Source organism: Acomys minous (assembly GCF_964271855.1).
Source record: "Acomys minous genome assembly, chromosome: 7".
Classification (NCBI taxonomy): Eukaryota; Metazoa; Chordata; class Mammalia; order Rodentia; family Muridae; genus Acomys; species Acomys minous.
Window position 1 is genome coordinate 70255877 of NC_140488.1, and position 19762 is coordinate 70275638.

Genomic DNA, 19762 nt, shown 5'->3' on the forward strand with positions numbered 1-19762 from the left:
TAAAGCACCAGCGTCAAGATGGCACTAAAACTTCAGAGGTTTGGGTTTAGTGTCTCACTTCAAACTACTATCCCTAAACAGGGCATTGTGGCACACCCTTTAATCCCAGCACTTGGGAAGCAGAGGCAGGTGGATCATTGTCAGTTCTAGACCAACCTGGTCTACAAAGCGAGTCCAGGACAGGCAAGGCTAACACAGAGAAACCCTGTCTTGAAAAACCAAAAATAAAAAATAAAAACAAACTACTATCCCTTCAGATTTTTTATTTTCTGCCTCCTATTACCTATACTAATTGGTTTAACTTTTTATCTTTTTTGTAATTTGGGGGGGAGTACTTGAGACAGGGTCTTTCTACATACTTCTGGCTATCCAGGAACTCTCTATGTAGAACAGGCTGGCATGGAACTCAAAGATCCACCTGCCTCTCCCTCCCAAGTGCTGGGAGGTCAATTTGTCTGTCTGTCTGTTTTCTAGGGAATCCATTTAATTTATGTACACCTGGCAAGAACACTATGTAACATATGTATCTTCTCAAATTTTTTGTAAGACAGGGTCTCCCTACATAACCCAGAAAGGACAGAACTCACTCGCCTAGAATTTGCAATTCTTCTGCCTTAGTTTTCTAGTGTCATGATTAGAGAGAGAATTACAAGCCAAACTCTGCTTCTTGGAGCATCCTACAAGAAGGTATGGGAACTTAGCATGTCTCATTATTGATAGTATAAACTTTAATCATTTAATCAAAGCACTGTGCATCAGATTTCTATGCCTTAAAGTCACTGCTGTCCTTTTGTAATAAAAAAATAAGTATCTGTACGGAAAGGAGGGATGTGCGCAAAAGAATAACTTGTAAAGAACGCATTGGGACTATACGTTTCTCCATCAAGCTTTTATCCATTATGTTTTGTAATTACTGGTGATTCTGTACCATATTGTGTCCACATGGCCACTCTGGCATATATGCCTGAAGCAGTCTAAGTCAGCATACAACAAAGACGCTGGAACACCTATGCTTAATTTGGTATGCTTGTTTGTTTATTTATAGGTTTGTTTCTTTAGCCAGGATTCCATCGTGTAACCCAAGCTAGCTTGGAATTCACTATGTAGCCAAGTCTAGCCTCAATCTCATGGCAATTTGCCCGCTTCAGCTTCCCAAGTGTTGGGACTATACGTACGAGCTGCCACAGTTTTAATTTAACCATATTTAAAATTCTCTTTAAAATTTTTGAGATAAGCTCACACTGAGCTGCCCACATTGGCTGCTAACTCACTCTAAAGTCCTAGCAAGCATTAAACTTACAATATTCCTGCCTCAGTCTCCCAAGTAGCCAGAATTAAGCTGACCTATGAGGTCCATCTTAATTTTTTCATATCCTATATTCACATATATTTATCTCTTCTTTAAGACAGAGACTTGCCATGTAACCCAAGTGGGCCTCAAATTTGTGATTTTGCTGCTTTAGTCTGCCAAGTGCTGGGATTTACAGGCATGTACCACTACTACCTGTGGTTATTATATTCTTTCTGTGTGTGTCTTTCTTCTGTTCTCCTCTCTTCTCTATTTTTTCCTTCTTTGTTTTGTTTTTGTTTGTTTGTTTGTTTGTTTGTTTGAGCCTTGGCTATCCTGGATTCACTTTGGAGGCCAGACTAGCCTTGAACTCCCCTAGTACTGGGATTACAAGCATGTGCCACTTCACCCAGCTCTCTTCTCTGGTTTGGTTTTGTTTCGTTTTGTTTTGTTTTTGAGACAGAGTCTCTTGTAGTTCAGGGAGGAACTCCCTATGTAGGCCAGGAAGTTCCTTGATCTTCCTGTCTCTATCTCTTGAGTACTGGAATTACAGATATGCACCACAATGCTCATCAGATTTCTTATTTCTTTATGTTGAGACCAGTTCTTTTCCTTTCAACATCCATCTCCTTAACTCTCCAGATAGTGGGATTATAATTCTGTGCAGGATTTGCTTTCAAGTATGACCTAAAAGAGTAATCACATAATATGTTCCACACACTCAGAATAAATGCAAGTTGGGCTTGGGATGCAGCTCTGTGGTAAAATGCTTGCCCACTCGAATGGGGTCCTTTATTCAATCTCCTGCACTATAAAAAAAAAAAGAAATCCAAATTATAGGCTGTGTATATGTGCGTATGTACTGAAGGAATACTGATGATTGACCCCATGTCTTTACAAATGCCAGTTAAATGTCCTTCCAACTGACCTATATATTCCCAGTGGCTTGGTCAGGGTTAGTATTGCTATGTGGAAACACCATGACCAAAGCAATTTGGGAAGGAGTTGCAGGCAATTGTGAGCATCTCAACATTGGTAATGGGAACAGAACTTGCGCCATCTGCAAGAATACTTAAAAAGAATACTTTAAAAATGTGTGTGTGGACTGGAGAAATGGCTCAGAGGTTTAAAACACTGCCTGTTCTTCCAGAGGTCCTGAGTTCAATTCCCAGCAACTACATGGTGGGCTCATAACCATCTATAATGAGAGCTGATTCCCTCTTCTGGCGGGCAGGAACACATGCAGGCAGACCCCTGTATGCATAATAAATGAATCTTTTCTTTTAAAAGGTGTGTGTGTGTGTGTGTGTGTGTGTGTTGGTTATTGAGAATGAGCAAAATAAACTTATCCTATGTACTATCATTTTGTCTTCAGACTCTATTTAACCATAAATAAGTTAAAATATATATCTAAACAAAAAAGTTTGGGTTTTTTTTTTTTTCGAGACAGGGTCTCTCTGTGTAGCCTTGGCTGTCCTGGACTCGCTTTGTAGACCAGGCTGGCCTCGAACTCACAGCGATCCGCCTGCCTCTGCCTCCCGAGTGCTGGGATTAAAGGCATGTGCCACCATGCCAGGCCAAAAAAATGTTTTCAACCATTGAGAGATTTCTCAAGCCCCTCTTCCAGAATATTATACTAAAGAAGTAGGTTTCAAAAAATTAAAAACAAACAAACAAAAATAAATAAAAAATAAAAACAAAGCACTTTTGATGTAAGACCTATTGTGGCCTAGGCTAGACTGGAAATCTGAACATTCGGTAAATTTCTTTAGGTCCTAATCGTCCTGCCTCCCAAATGCTGGGATTTTGATTGTGAGAAAACAGGAGGGCACGTTTTTCTTTAAGACAATCTTGCATTGATTAGGTGGCCTGGAACGCTGGCAGTGTAGTCAAGGATGACCTTGAACGATTGGTGCTCATCTTCACTTTCCAAATGCTTCGATTGGGGGACGTGCGTTACGTAGGCCAGCTCAAATTTCAAACTATTCTAAAGGAAAGCTTTGGGACTCAAAAAAAAAAAAAAAAAGTCTAGCAACACTTACCACCTGCGCGTGCGCATTGAAACTTCCCTGAGCATTGTCGACGTTGTCTATACGCAACACAAAGAGGGCGTTGCAGACTTTTCAGCGGACCAATAAGAAACCTCCAGATTATCCTTTTCCTATTGGCTCCCGGGAACCAATCGGAAGAGAACTCTCATTTTAGCGGGCGTCTGCGGTGTGTGACGTGATGTGAGGGGTCGCCCGGCAGGGCTGAGCCGAGCCAATGGGGAGCGGCAAGCGCTCTGTTCGTCCATTCTCACGCCCCACCCTCGGACCTTGCTGGAAGAAAGTTTCGCCCCGCCGCCGAGGGAGAGCAGCGAACATGGCCTCGGCAAAGTGCCTCTGGTGTGTGTGTGCAATCGCGGCGGTGGCACTGCTGCTTGTTTCCGAGGTTCCTTCGGCCTTTGCCCAAAGAAAGAAGGAGGTGAGGCGGCGCCTGCCAACTTGGGGCTGGAGAGGGTCAGCTCTCTCTTTCCCTAGGATCTGTGCTGGGCATGGCTTGGATTCCGGGGTTGGAAGGAAGTTGGCTTGACAAAAGCGGGAACTGCAACTGTATGTGTGTGTGTGTTTCGAATGCAAAAGAAGGCTGGAGTAGGGGTGTGTGTGTGTGTGTGACAAAAGCGGGAACTGCAACTGTATGTGTGTGTGTGTTTCGAATGCAAAAGAAGGCTGGAGTAGGGGTGTGTGTGTGTGTGTGTGTGTGTGTGTGTGTGTGTGTGTGTGTGTGTGACAAAAGCGGGAACTGCAACTGTATGTGTGTGTGTGTTTCGAATGCAAAAGAAGGCTGGAGTAGGGGTGTGTGTGTGTGTGTGTGTGTGTGTGTGTGTGTGTGTGACAAAAGCGGGAACTGCAACTGTATGTGTGTGTGTGTGTTTCGAATGCAAAAGAAGGCTGGAGTAGGGTGTGTGTGTGTGTGTGTGTGTGTGTGTGTGTGTGTGTGTGTTTTGAATCCAAAAGAAAGCTGGAGTGGGTGACCAGCTGGTTTCCAGTAGCTGGGGAAGGTGCGGCTACAAGTTGTTACACTTGTGAAGTTCGGAGAGCTTTGAGTGTTGATTTGAGGAGCTCGTTTTTGCTACCCAGAGGGTATTAGACCAGCTTCTTCCGTCGTCCGTGTAGCTCCCTCGAATGTGTCTAAGAGCCGTCTGTCATGTCCACCCAGCAGTGGGAGAACTATATGCGTGAGATGATGCCAGTTTCATGCCCGTTTTTCAAACATTCAGAATGTATAACGCGTCCTCAGCTGTATTCTGTGTTTGATAGACACGAATGAGCAAACTAAGACACACGCCCTCTCTCCCCTTCACACCCCCCCTCTCCGTTTATGGAACAAACTGACTTTGAGATGTGGAAAGCATATAATATTCGTATTTCTTTCTGTTTGTTTTTTCTTCTGTTCGTTTGAAGCATTCTCCCACTGTAGCCCATTCTGGCCTCGAACTCATCACAATCCTCCCCCTCTACCTTCCAGCTGAGGTTCCAGCTGAGGTTCCAGCTGTGTGCTGGGACACCTAGGTATTTTTTCTTCTTCTTAGCTTGATGCTTAGCAGCCCGAACAGACAGATCTTAGCACTGTGGTTTTTTGTTTTTTGTTTTTAATGTTTGTGACTTAGAACAATATACTTGTAGAGCTCTAAAAAAAACTAGTAATAATTATTTGTCTACTCCAATTTTATAAGGAAATCCAGCCCAAGGTTTACACAGCTAACTACTGTATTTAAAGTAGACTAAATACCTTCATCCTAAAGTTTTTCCTGTGCATTCTGCACTTCCTCTAGTACACAAAGCCTGTGTATACAGTTTTGAAATGCCAGTTAAACATTTCATCTGTTAAATTAATAAACTAATTTCTGTACCTATCTGAGTATTTGAATTATTTCATCAGATTAAAAACTAAGCTAAGCCTGGTGCGATGGCCATGCTTGCATTCAAAACACTGTAGTGAAAGAGGAACAGGAATTCAAGGTCATCCTTGGCTACTAAGTGAGTTAGAGACTAGCCTGGGCTACGTAACACCTTATTTGAAAACAACAGTGAAAAGCTAGCAAATGAAAACATTAAATTAGGGAAGTTGGCAAAAGGAAAATTAAAAAATAGAATTTTCAAAGATATTCTCTACTAAGCAGCCTTTATGCTGAGCCAAGAAATTGATACGGCTTTTTAAAAAAGGTTTTTTTTTGAGACAGGATTTCTCTGTGTAACAGTCCTGGTTATCCTGAACTCGCTTTGTAGACAAGGCTGACCTTGAACTGATCCGCTTGCCTCTGCCTCCCAAGGGCTGGGATTAAAGGCATGTGCCACCACGCCTGGCTTGATATGGCTTTTTATGGTGTTGAGTGTTGGCTGCATGTATGTGTGCTTGCTGCCTCCATGGAGGCCTAAAGAGAGTATGGAATCTGCTAGAACTCTGGTTGAAGACAATTGTGACCTGCCACATGGAAGCTAGGGACCAATCTTGGGTGCTGTGCAAAAGAAGCAAGAGCTCTTAATGCCTTTAATCCCAGCACTCAGGAGGCAGAGGCAGGCGGATCGCTGTGAGTTCGAGGCCAGCTTGGTCTACAAAGCAAGTCCAGGACAGCTAAGGCTACACAGAGAAACTGTATCTTCAAAAGCTGGGGCGGAGGCTTTTGATGTGAGCTATCTTTCTAGTCACTTCTGTGGCTTTTTTGGAGAATCCCAAGCAATTCTTTGTAGAAAACAATATATATTTTACCCTCGGAGTCCTGTTTTAAAGTCATATTTGTAAGTATATGGGTAGGGGAAAACTCTGCAAGATACATGATACATGACAATCCCATAACAGCTGCTATCTCTGGGCATGTACTAGAACTGGTAAGGGAAATGCTTTCAAGTGTTTCCCTGTATATTGGTATTGTCTGAATGTCCACAGTAATGACTTACTCTTTCTCTTGAGACATGTTTTTGGTACATATTCCAGGCTGGCCTTGAGTTCATTTGGGGTGCCAGAATCACAAGGCAAGGCTTTGCTCTATAGCCCAGGCTAGCCTTGAGCTTTAGGTCCTCCTTCCTCAGACTTTACAGTGCTAGAATTACAAGTGTCAACCACTATGCCTGGTCACTTAGCCTTTTGTTTTTGTTATATTTTTGTCTTTGTCACTTAGTCTTTTTAAAGATTTGCTTCTATTTTTAAGTAATTAAAACAGTAGTTTAGGTTTATGACTGTTTTCCTGAATGGATAAATGTAATGTGTACCGTGTATGTAGCTGGTACCTTGGGAGGGCCAAAGAGAGCATCAGATCTCCTGGAATGGAGTGACAAATGGTCATCAGCCACTATACGGGTGCCAGGAACATAACCCGGTACCCTGTAAAATCAGCAAGTGCTCTTAGCGGGCTAAACCATCTCTCAAGATGTTATTTTTTGTTTGTTTTTGGTTTTTTTGAGACAAGGTCTCTCTGTGTAGCCTTGGCTGTCCTGGACTCGCTTTGTAGACCAGGCTGGCCTCGAACTCACAGCGATCCACCTGCCTCTGCCTCCCAAGTGCTGGGATTAAAGGCAAGCATCACCACATCCAACCAAATGAAGTGTTTTTAAACCTAGAATTTCTACCAGTGAAATTATATTCATTAAGCTGGCACAGTGGCTCACTCCTTTAATCCCAGTACTCGGGAGGCAGAGGCAGGTAGATCTCTGTGAGTTCAAGGCCAGCCTGGTCTACAAAGTGAGTCTAGGACAACCTAGGCTACATAGAGAGACCCTGTCTCAAAAAGCAAAAAACCAGCTCTCTCTTACCTATCTACTTCCTCTCCTCTCTTTATCTCCTCTACCACCCTCCTTCTCTCTCTTTCTCTCTCTGGGGTACCCCCTGCTCCCCTTTCCTTCTCCCCCAGTGCTCATTTAATAAACTCCGTACAACATAAAAAAGCAAAAAAAAAAAACCAAAAAATTATGTTTATTAATTTTTATTGAATTAAGAACAGAAATGCCTTTTAGAAAATAGGTTTCTTGGGGGCTAGAGAGATGGCTCAGAGGTTAAGAGCGCTGACTTCTCTTTCAGAGGATCCAAGTTCAATTCCCAGCACCCACATGGCAGTTCACAACTGTCTGTAACTTCAAGATCTGACACTCTCACACAGACATACATGCACGTAAAACACAAATGTACATGAGATAAAAATGAATAAGTTATTTTAAAAAATAGATTTATTGGGCAATAGGGAGGGGGGCTAGAGAGATGGCTTGGCACTTCAGAGCATCTGTTGTTCTTGCAGAGGATCTGGGCTCAGTCCATATGGTGATTTACAACCATCATTAACTCCGGATCCAGAGGAAGTAATACCCTCTTCTGACTTGAGAGGAAACTAGGCATGTACATAGGCACATGCATACATGTACACAAAACACATGAGATAAAACTTCTTTAAAAAGTAAATTGCTTACTTTTTTGTTTTGTTTGTTTTCAAGACAGGGTTTCTCTGTGTACCCTTGGCTATCCTGGAACTTACTCTATAGATCAGGCTGGCCTCGAACTCACAGAAATCCGCCTGCCTTTACTTTCTGAGTGCTGGGAATATAGGCCTGTACTACCACCACTCTGGCCAATACAGTTTTTAAAAATCTGATTCTAATTCCTTTTTAATTCATACCCACACTGCTTTAGAAATATTGCATTAACTACATACCTAGCTGACCCATTTTTTTCTGTATGCCAAAGGAAATTATTGTAAACAGGATATACACACAACAACAAATAAATATTAGTGAAAAATTTTCTTTTGGTTTTTCAAGACAGAGTTTCTCAGGTATAGTCTTGGCTGTCCTGGACTCGCTCTGTAGACCAAGCTGACCTCAAATCCACAGTGATGCTCCTGCCTCTGCCTCCCAAGTGCTGGGATTAAAGACATGCACCATCACATCCAGCCTGTATTTTCTTTTTTGGTTTTTCAAGACAGGGTTTCTCAGTGTAGCCTTGGCTGTCCTGGACTCACTTTGTAGACCAGGCTGGCCTCGAACTCACAGCGATCTGCCTGCCTCTGCCTCCCAAAGTGCTGGGATTAAAGGTGTGCACCACCATACCCAGCTATCTGGCCTGTATTTTCAACTCTAAGTCTTGAACTTTTCTCTGATCCCTAAGGGAAGATGAATTGACGTGAATTTAGCACATAATACTAGCATGGTTCATATATTAGTCTTTTTAATTAAACTGAACATCCTGGATGCATAAACTTAGTTTTCTTCAGTAAATATCAATGAATCCAAGATTGGTGGTCCGTTCCTGTAACTCCGTCATTTGAGAGACTGAGGCAGGGAGATACTGTGAGTTTCAGGTCTGCCTATGTTATATAGATCACACCCAATTTATGCAGTGCTTCACCATGCATTCTAGGCAAGCATTTTAACATCTGAGCTACATCCCCAGCCAAGAGTATGTCTTTTCTAAAAATATTTTTTATTAAATATTTTTTTATTTTTACATATACACTTATATTATTACACATATATACAATAAACTGCCGATAGCAAGAAGAACCATGAAACAATCAGGAATTATATAATTGTTACATTCTTAGTGTTTTGGCTATTTGTATTTGACAGCCTTGAAGAAAACATCTTTCCTATCTTGGTGCATCTAAAATTCTGAATGTAAATCAATCTCCACCACATCTTGTCATTATCAACTTAAAACTTCTATCTAGACCTAAAAGCATCTTAACCCCTAAACAAGTAAGCTTAATTGTAAACAAGAGTGCATCTTAAAATAATTTTTATTTTATTTATGTGTGTGTGTCTGTGTGAGAGTATGTATACATGTGTGGTGTTCTCTGCAGAATATCAGAAAAGAGTCAGATAGATCCCTTGGAGCTGGAGTTACAGGCATTTATTGGCTGTACTTCTGTCTTAGTGTTTCTATTGCTGTGAAGAGACACCATGGCCACAGCAGCTCATATAAAGGAAAACATTTGACTGGGGCCGGCTTACAGTTTCAGAGGTTTAGTCTGTTAGTATCATGGTGGGAAGCACGGTGATGTGTCCAGACAGACATGGTACTGGTGAAGGTGCTGAGAGTTCTACATCTTTATCAGCAGACAGCTAAATGAGACTGTGTGCCACACTGGGCACAGTAAAGCCACAAAGCCCACTCCCACAGTGACAAAATCACACCTACTCTGACACCCCCTAATAGTGCTCCTCCCTACAGACCAAGCATTCTTATTCAAACCACCATAGTTTGTGTTGTGCGTATGTATGTCTGTGTACCACCTCAATGCCTGGTGCCCAAGGAAGCCAGAAAGAGGGCATTGGATCCCCTGGGAGTGGCATTACAGCTGGTTGTTCGCCACCATATGGATGCTAGGCAAACAATCCAGGTCTTCTGCAAGAACACTAGGTACTCTTATTTACTAGTGAACCATCTCTCCAGCATCTACAATTATGTTTCTTGACCTTTTTCTGGGAATCTGTATCCTCCGCTCTGGCTAGTTTTACTTCAACTTGGCACTGGCTAGAGTCATCTGAAAAGATAGACCAGCCTATAAAGGCATTTTCTTTTTCTTTCTTTCTCCCTACCCACCCCAATACAAAGTTTCTCTGTGTAGCCTTGGCTGTCCTGGAACTTGCTCTGTAGACCAGGCTGGCTACCTTCTGCCTCCCTGAGCGCTGGGATTATAGGCGTGCACCACTACGCCCAGCTGCTCTTTAGTTCATTGAGTTGTGATTTTTAGTTGGTTGCTTAGTTGGTTGGTTGGGTTTTTTGGTTTGTTTTTCCGAGACAGGGTTTCTCTGTATAATAGCCCTAGTTGTCCTGAACTCACTTTGTAGACCAGGCTGACCTCGAACTCACAGAGATCCACCTGCCTCTGCCTCCTAAGTGCTGGGATTAAAGGCGTGTGCCACCACGGCCTGGTGTGCGTTTTTTTATAAAGTGTGTTTAGAAAGTATTACCTGCATCTTTAATGAGACAAGCTATCACTCAAAAAAACTTTTGGATTCTGTAATGTAGTTTTGATAGCAATACCACAGATGTTAGACTGGGGAGATGGCTCAGCAGTTAAGAATGCATACTGCTCTTGCAGACGACCCAGATTCAGTTCCCAGAACCAACGTGGTGCCTCATGACCATCTGTATGTAACTCCAGTTCCAGCGGACCTGACACCATCTTTGGACATCCTTGGCACTAGGCACATGTGTGATGCACGTACACACAGGCAGACGAAAAAAAGTCATACCCATTAACTAAGATAAAACTTTAAAAATAACTTTAAAAGAAATATCACAGATGCAAACTCCTGTAATTATGCAACAAAACAGCTGCAACAAAATGAGACAGCCCTATACCCCACGCCCCCACCCCCCAAAAAAAATCAAGGAAAGAGACAGGGCTAGGTTCTAGCTGTGTTTAGGAAGTAGGTACACTAAGGATGGAACAGATGGCAAAAGGATTAAAAAATGCTCTCTTCTCTGCTCACAGTCTGTCGCTTTCTGTAATTATATGTCAATTATGTTTCCAAATCTGTTCAGTTCCAGTTTTAATAGAAGGACAGAGTTGTAAATGTGTTACTGAAGACCAGTTAAATGAGTAAAGATTTTTTATTTTTTTTTAATGAGTAAGCCCTAGTGGACTAGGACAGAAATGCAATCAAGGTTTTGAAGAAAAAGGTGTTATATAGAAATTCAGGCTGGTGATGTTTAACTTCAACATAGTTTACATGACATAAATAGTTTGAGTTCTAACCAGATTTCTCTGTTCTTTCGGATGGAGGGAGATGTAGTGACAGAATTCGTAGTGGTTAAGAGTTAAGCATTTTTGCTAGAGCAAGTGGAGATAAATAAACATGCCTGGGTGCGGTGGTGCATACTTGCTATAACAGGAGTTGAAAATTAGAAGCAGGAGGATCTTTCCAGCCTTGTCTACTGAGTAAAGTTCAAGGTTAATCAGGGCTAAGTAATGGAAGATAGAAAGCTACCTTTCTCGGAGCACATATCTGTCTGTAATCTCAGCACATGGGGTACCAAGGCAAGAGGAGTATGAGGTTGAAACATGACTTGGCTGCAAAATGAGTTGAAGGGAAGCTCAGTCTCAAAACAGAGGTAAGAACATGAAGCCAAACCCTTTCAATTTAAATTGAACAAAAGAAAAAATCTGTGTGCTTTTGAAGATACCATCACTTTGTCCCACTGCCCTCAAACTTGTAGGAGTACTTCTGCCTCTGCCTCCTGAGTGATAAAATTATAGATGTAAGCCACTATGTCCAGCTTCCTTTAAATTTTTGTTTATTTTTTTTATTTATTTATATATTTATTTATTTTTAGTTTTCAAGACAGGATTTCTGTGTGTAGTCTTGGCTGTCCTGGACTCTTGTAGACCAGGCTGGCCTCGAATTCACATCAATCAGCCTCCCTCTGCCTCCCAAGTGCTGGGATTGAAGGCATGTGTGCCCCCAACATGCCTTTTTTTTAAAGATTTATTTATTTTGTACAATATTCTGTCTGCATGTAACACCTGCAGGCCAGAAGAGGCCACCAGATCTCATTATAGATGGCTGTGAACCATCATATGGGTGCTGGGAATTGAACTCAGTAGTTTTGAAAGAGCAGCCAGTGCTCTTAACCTCTGAGCCATCTCTCCAGCCCCCCCCCCCTTATTTAAAGACTATTTATTATGTATACAGTATGTACCAGATCTCATTATAGATGGTAGTGACCCACCATGTGGTTGCTGGGAATTGAACTCAGGACCTCTGGAAGCGCAGTCAGTGCCCTTAACCTCTGAGCCATCTCTCCAGCCCCCTTCCCCCTTTTTAAAGAGGGTCTCCCTTTGTATTCTAGCCTGGCCTTGAACTACCACTTTTCCTGTCTCAGCCTCCCACTTGTTATCACAGGTGTGTGCCTTCTCACACAGCTGTAACTTTTTTGCTTATAAAAGCTAGTAAAGGGCTGGAGAGATGGCTCAGAGGTTTAGAGCACTTCTAAAGGTCCTGAGTTCAATTCCCAGCAACCACATGGCTACTCACAACCATTTGTAATGAGATCTGGTGCCCTCTTCTGGCATGCAGGCAGAACACTAAATACATAATAAATCTCTCTCTTTTTTTTAAATCTAATAAGCCGTGCAGTGGTTGGCACATGCCTTTAATCTCAGCACTCTGAAGGCAGAGGCAGACAGATCTCTGAGTTCCAGGACAGCCTGTTCTACAGAGTGAGTTCCAGGACACCGGGGTTACACAGAGAAACCCTGTCTCAACAAACCAGCACCCTCTCAAAGCACATATCTTTCTTTCTAACAATCAGGAGTCAGAGGCAGGTGGATTTCTGTGAGTTCAAGGCTGCATGGTGAGATGGCTTCACCATTCCTTAACCAGACAGGATTCTCTGTGTAATAGCCCTGGCTATCCTGGAACTCTGTAGACCAGACTGGGAGTAAAAGCATGCATCACTACACATGGAACCATTGCATTTTTATAAAAAACAAATAAACAAAATAACAACTAAAAACCTATAGGGATAGAAAGATGGCTTAGGTGGTTAAACACACTGGCAGCTCTGCTCTTCTATAGGTCCTGAGTTCAATTCCTAGCAACAACACAACAGCTCACAACCATCTATAATAGGATCTGATGCCTCTTCTGGTATGCATGTATACATGCAGACAGAACACTCAAATGCATAAACCAATAAACTTATGACAATACTCATAATAATAGAGGTGATAAAATATAGTGTGAAAGATGTGTTTATGGATTTTTTGTTTTTTCTTGTTTTGTTTTATTTTTTAGTGTCTAAGGATTATTTTGGGGGGGTTGGTTTTTTTTAATATTTATTTATTATACATAATAAATTATACAGTGCACAGATCACCATGTGGTTGCTGGGAATTGAAGTCAGGACCTTTGGAAGAGCAGTCAGTGCTCTTAACCGCTGAGCCATCTCTCCAGCCCATGTCTAAGGATTATTAAGAGCACTGCCTGTTCTTCCGAAGGACTTGAGTTCGATTCCCAGCACCCACATGGCAGCTCACACATGTCTGTAACTCTAGTACCAAGGGATCTGACACGTTCATGCCAATGCACATTTAAAAAAAAAAGAATTAGAATTATTTTTTATTTCAATGAAGCATATATGGTGTTATCCACCTATAATCCCAGTACTTTGGAGATAGAGACAGGAGGACCATCAGTTCAAGGCCAGCCTCAACTACATATTTAGTCCTGGGCCAAACAAGGATACATGAGACCCTATTCTACCAAACAAAAATGAGAGTGTAGAGGTGTGGGTCTCAAACTTCAGTATATATCGATCAGGGGTTCTCAGCCTGTGGGCCTAGACCCTTTGGGGTTCTCATAACAGATATCCTGCATATCAGGTATTTACATTAAAAGTATAACAGTAGCAAATTTACAGATACAAAATAGCACTGAAATAACTTTATGGCTGGGAGTCACCACAATTTGAGGTGTTTGCTTTTATTTATTTTTTTTAAAGATTTATTTATTATTTATATAGTATTCGGTACACACCTGTACCGAATTTATATAGTATTACAGTACACACCTGTAATCCCAGCACTTCGGGCAGGCGGATGGCTGTGAGTTCAAGGCCAGCCTGGTCTACAATGTGAGTCTAGGTCAGCCAAGGCTACACAGAGAAACCCTGTCTCGGGAAAAAAAAAAAACTAAAATAAAATAAAATACAAAATAAAAAAATACAATATTATGCCTGCATGTGCGCCTGCCCGCCACAAGGAGGCATCGGATCTAATCACAGATGGCCGTGAGCCACCATGTGGTTGCTGAGAATTGAACTCAGGAACTTTGGAAGAGCAGATGGTGCTCTTAACCTCTCGGCCATTTCTCCAGCCCTTATTTTTGTTTTTTGTTTTGTGGTGTTTTTTTTGTTTGTTTGTTTGTTTTTTGGTTTTTTTTGTTTTTGATTGGTTACTTGGTTTTGGTTTGGTTTGGTTTTTTGAAACATTCTTTCCGTGTAGTTCTGGCAGGCTTGCCCTGTGGACCAGGCTAGCCTGGAACTCACAGAGATCCACCTGCTTCTGCCTCCCAAGTGCTGGGATTAAAGGCCTAGTGCCACCAGCATTGAGCTGTTTTGCTGTTTTTAAGATGGTCTTACATGTAAACGAAGTTGACCTGGAACTCTACAAATGTAAAGCTGACATTGAATTCTTGATTCTCTTCCTCCTGTAGCACCACCCTCAGCTTAAATCTTATAAAATAATTGAATTTTAAGATTTTTTTGGTTTTGGCTTTTTGAGACAAGGTGTCTCTATGTTATCTTGGCTGTCCTGAACCCACTTTGTATACCCAGCAGCCTCGAACTCACAGCGATTCTGCCTCTGCCTCCCGAGTGTTGGGATTACAGGTGTGCGCCACCACGCCTGGCTCCAAATTTTTAAAAGTATTTTTTAAGGTTTTCGGGGGGTGCTGTTGTTAGTTTTGGACTGTTTAAGAGAGGATTTCTCTGTTGCCGTGGCCGGCCTGGAACTCAATTTGTAGACCAGGTGGCTGGCCTTGAACTCATAGAAATCTACCTGCCTTTGCTTCCTGAGTGCTGGGATTAAAGTTCTTCACCACAACTGCCCAGCTGGATAATTTTTAAGAGAGACAACTTGAGCCTTCCTGGGCACTACATGCTACACAGACACATTCGGGCAAAACATCCATACATGTAAACTAAAGTAATCCCAGCACTCGGGAGGCAGAGGCAGGTGGATCGCTGTGAGTTCTAGGCCAGCCTGGTCTACAAAGCAAGTCTAGGACAACCGGGACTACACAGAGAAATCTTTTGTTTTTTTTTGTTTTTGTTTTTGTTTTTGTTTTTTTTTGTTTTGTGTTTTGCTTTTTCGAGACAGGGTTTCTCTGTGTAGCCTTGGCTGTCCTGGACTCACTTTGTAGACCAGGCTGGCCTCGAACTCACAGTGATCCACCTGCCTCTGCCTCCCGAGTGCTGGGACTAAAGGCATACGCCACCACGCCCGGCTTACACAGAGAAATCTTGTCTCGGAAAAGAAAGGGGGGGGGGACAGAGACAGAGGGGATGGGGTGGGGGGAGAGACAGAGAGAAAGAAAGAAAAAAGAAGAGGATACTTGAGTCAGCTGTGACGGCTTACACATGTAATTCTACTGCTGAAGTGGCTAATGGAGGAAGATTTTTAGTTTCTAGCCAGTCTGAGCTGCATGAAGAAGTATCATCAGGTTCAGCTTCCAAGGTTTGCTTTTGTTGTTGTTGTTTGTTTTTGGTTTGTTTGGTTTGGGGTTTTTTGTTTTGTTTTGTTTTTCTTTGTTTGTTTGTTTTTCGAGACAGGGTTTCTCTTTGTAGCCTGGACTGTCTTGTCCCAGGCTCGATTTGTAGACCAAGCTGGCCTCGAACTCAGCAATCTGCCTGCCTCTGCCTCCCTGAGCGCTGGGATTAAAGGCGTGTGCTAACCACGCCGGGCTCCAAGGTTTTTGTTTTGTTTTGTTTTGTTTTTTCTTTTTTCTTTTTCTTTTTTTTTAGTATATTATATTTTTGTTTTGTTTTTGGAGAGAAGGTTTCTCTGTAGCCCTGGCAGTGCTGGAACTCACTCTGAAGACCAGGCTGGCCTCAAACTCAGAGATCCACCCACCTCTGCCTCCTTTTTTTTTTTTTTTGGTTTTTTTGGTTTTTCGAGACAGGGTCTCTCTGTGCTAGCCTTGGCTGTCCTGGACTTGCTTTGTAGACCAGGCTGGCCTCGAACTCACTGCCTCCCAGTGCTGTGATTAAAGGCATGTGCCTCCATGCTTGGCTTTCCAAGTTTTTTCTAGGATTTATATTTTCTTTCTGAAAGATTAATTAGTTTGCTTTTATTTATAGGTTTTTACATCATGCCCAAAGAGACCAGAGGGCATTGGATTCCTTCAAACTGAAGTCAAAACATGTTGTAAGCAGCACTCAAGCCGCTGGCATTTGTAGTATATTCTGGTTACCTCTGCTTGGTTTAAGAAAGTTGCTTTGCTAAAGGAACTTTTTAACATGTATTTACCTATTCTGTGTTCAAGTATGAATGCACAACAGCACATGTGTGGAAGTCAGAGGACAGGTTGTAATTGGTTCTCTCCTTCTACCATTGAGTCCTTGGATCAAAGTCAGAGTGTCAGCTCTAAAGTACAATTTCGGGTTTTTTTGTGTTTTTTTTCCTGCTGCTGCTTCCCCACCCCCAACACTTATTTTTGAAACAAGGTCTCTCACCGTGTAGCCCTGGCTGCCCTAAGACTCTAGCCTTGAACTCCTGCCTCTTCTCCCAGGTGCTAAGAGTAAAGGCATATGGTAATATGCCCAGTTGTTTATGTTGTCGTTTTACATATTGTTTTGATAGGAATCCTAGACTGGCCTCAAACTTAAGAACTCGCCTCCACCTCCTGAGTGCTCGAATAATAGGCATAAGCCACCATATCTCTTTGTGTTGTTTTTGTTCTTGATATTTGGGCATGGGGTCTTAACTTTGCTGCCCAAGCTGGTCTTGGCTGTTGGGCTTAGGAGATCCTCTTATTTTAGCTCCCTGAGTAGCTGCAATTATATAAAAGACCTACCAACCCAACCTGAAGTGCCAAGTTGAGTATATTCACAAAATTCTCATTTTGTCTTTTGTAGATGGTGTTATCTGAGAAGGTTAGTCAGCTGATGGAATGGACCAATAAAAGACCTGTAATAAGAATGAATGGAGACAAGTTCCGTCGCCTTGTCAAAGCTCCACCAAGAAATTACTCTGTTATTGTCATGTTTACTGCTCTCCAACTTCACAGACAGTGTGTTGTTTGCAAGTATGATCTTTCATCTCTACTTTGTACTTAAATAACATATATGGTTTTTAACTCTTCTATTTCAAAGGAACCAACTTTATGAAGTGGGTTTAATAGTAAAGTGTATACCTTACTCAGGGACTACAGTAACAGACAATACTACTGTTTTATTTTGTTTGTTTGGTTTTTTTGGGGGGGGGTTGAGACAAGGTTTCTCTGTGTAGCCTTGGCTGTCCTAGACTCGCTTTGCAGACCAGGCTGGCCTCGAACTCACAGCGATCTGCCTGCTTCTGCCTCCCGAGTGCTGGAATTAAAGGCGTGCACCACCACGCCCGGCTCAATACTACTGTTTTATAATCATTCTTGGTAGCATATTTTGGTAGGGGAGGATGAATAAAATATCATAGCTATCATGAATTATTTAAAAACCAACCACCTGGAGCTGGAGAGGTGGCTCAGAGGTTAAGAGCACTGGCTGTTCTTCCAAAAGTCCTGAGTTCAATTCCCGCAACCACATGGTGGCTCACAACCATCTATAATAAGATTTGGTGCCCTCTTCTGGTGTATATGCAGGCAAAACACTGTGTATAAATAATAAATAAATAAATCTTTTAAAAAAAACCAACCACCTTGGGCTGGAGAGATGGCTCAGTGGTTAAGAGCACTGTCTGCTCTTCTAGAGGTCCTGAGTTCAATTCCCAGCAACCACTTGGTGGCTCACAACCATCTATAATGAGATCTTGTGCCCTCTTCTGGCAGGCAGGCCAGAATATTGTATACATAATAAATAAATCTTTAAAAACCAACCACCATTTGAATTGATAAACAATTTATATAACACTATGCTAGTTGCATCGACCCAAATTTTATTATTACATGTATGCACATGCACACATGCGTGAGTGCATCCATACTATTCTGCACATGTGGATGCCAAAGAAGAACTTCATAAGTCAAATCTGTCCTTCCACCATAGTCTCCAGGGATGGAACACAGGTCAGTAGGATTGTATGACAACTGCTTTAACCCACTGAGCATCTCCCAGCCCCATATTTTGAGTGCTTTCAATCTCGGGATGTAGCACAGGGATATCAGAGTAGAGCACTTGCCTATCATTAGAAGTCCTGGATTCAGTCCTCAGTACTCCAAAAGAAAGGGTTTATAAGTGTTTTTAATTTCATACTTTTTTATTTTGGCATTTTCTCTTATATTTTTTAAGAAGCGGAGTTAAAGTTTATTTGTGTGTGTGCACATGCATGGGATATTTAGAGGTCAGAGGACAGACCGATGTGGAAGATGGTTGTCTCCCTCTACCAAATGGGTCTCAGGGATTGAACTCAGATTATAATGCTCAGTGGCAAGCACCTTTACCCCCTGAGCCAACTCACCAATCCTTAAAAAAGGAATTTTACACTATTACTAACTATCCTGGGACATGATACATAGGCCATGGTAGCCTCAAACTCAGTCATCCACCTTCCTCTGCCTCCCAAGTGATATGTTGTTATAAAGAAAGAAAATCCCAAATCTCTCAATTTTACCAGTGAAGTCTCAGTGGCCAGATGCTGGGGTGAAAACCTGCTAGCTCAGAGAGGCAGAAAGCACCCAGCTTACCTTTTTACTCAGCAGACATCTCAAAGGAGAAAAAGAGACAAAAACTAAAAGCTCAAAGGTAAAAGCCCAAGGCCAAAAGCTTGCTGGCTCACCTATGGCTGAGGAAGAAAAAGCTAAAGAGCTAAAAGCCAAAAAGCTCCTTCTTCTCCATGCTGTCTTAAATACCCTCTCTCAATGTCCCTTTTTCTACTTAAGTAATCTATTATCTATCCTATCTTGGTGAGTTCAAAGTTCTGTACCAAGTCACTTTGTATTATAACATACATTACAATTAAAAAAGCACATCTTAAAACCTAAACAACATACACTTAATTGTAAGACTATAACTATTTAGTCTTCAACCCCATCAGAGACCTGAGGAGTATAAATATATCTGAATAAACATCAATATGTCTGAATAAACAGGAAGTACAAGCACCTTCCAAAACTATAGACATGACAGAGACCGCTGGCCACCTGGACAGTCACTCAAGATTTCTGTATAATATTTGAGCATCATCTTCAGCCTTCTGGCTCAGAATATCTGACCAATTTTTGGTTGTATTTGGCAGTGTTAGGATTAAGTATTTTTTAGTTCAAAGTTCTGTAAATGTTTGTGTCAGTCTCATATGAACTCAGCAATTTGAACGTTCTAAGCAGACCATTTGCCACTTACGTCTGTAGAGGGCCGAAGAGAAAAGAAACCAACTACAGCAAGAAGAACCATGAAGCAGTCCTCGGACATTTTCTTTTAGCAATCTGTCCTTTTTTTTTTTTTCAGATATCATTTGTCCAATGGTATCCAGATACCTTAGTTAAATGTTTTTATTTTCCTTGAAAGGTAAAAACAAAACCCTGCCCCAAGCCTAACTCTGGGAGGTTTCATTTTTGTTGAGTTCTATTTTTCCTAAGGCAAAATATTTTTCGACAATAGAAAAAGTTTTACCTCTCAATTGAAATTTAAAAGTTCTTTTGAAAATTTGAAACTAAATATAACTTTAGGTATATTTATTTTTAGATTACAAGAGACATTCATTTAAATTTCAGCCTGCCTTTGCTTTTAAATTTAATTCATTGTAATTCCTATGTGCCTGCCTCTGCCTCCCAAGTGCTAGAA

The 19762-nt window shown here is 41.7% G+C and overlaps 1 protein-coding gene across 2 annotated transcripts in view; it reads left to right on the top strand.

Moving 5' to 3' along the window:
- Positions 1 to 3527: 3527 nt before the first annotated feature.
- Positions 3528 to 19762, top strand: part of MAGT1 (magnesium transporter 1) — a 33337-nt gene continuing 17102 nt past the window's right edge. The window contains exons 1-2 of one of the 2 annotated variants that reach the window (XM_084790977.1): positions 3528 to 3754; positions 16904 to 17073. In XM_084790977.1, coding sequence (XP_084647103.1) covers positions 3554 to 3754; positions 16904 to 17073 — 371 coding nt within the window. In that variant the 5' untranslated portion in view covers positions 3528 to 3553. Of the gene's footprint in view, positions 3755 to 15365; positions 15504 to 16903; positions 17074 to 19762 lie in introns of those variants that run through there. The other variant, XM_084790978.1, reaches the window with a different exon arrangement.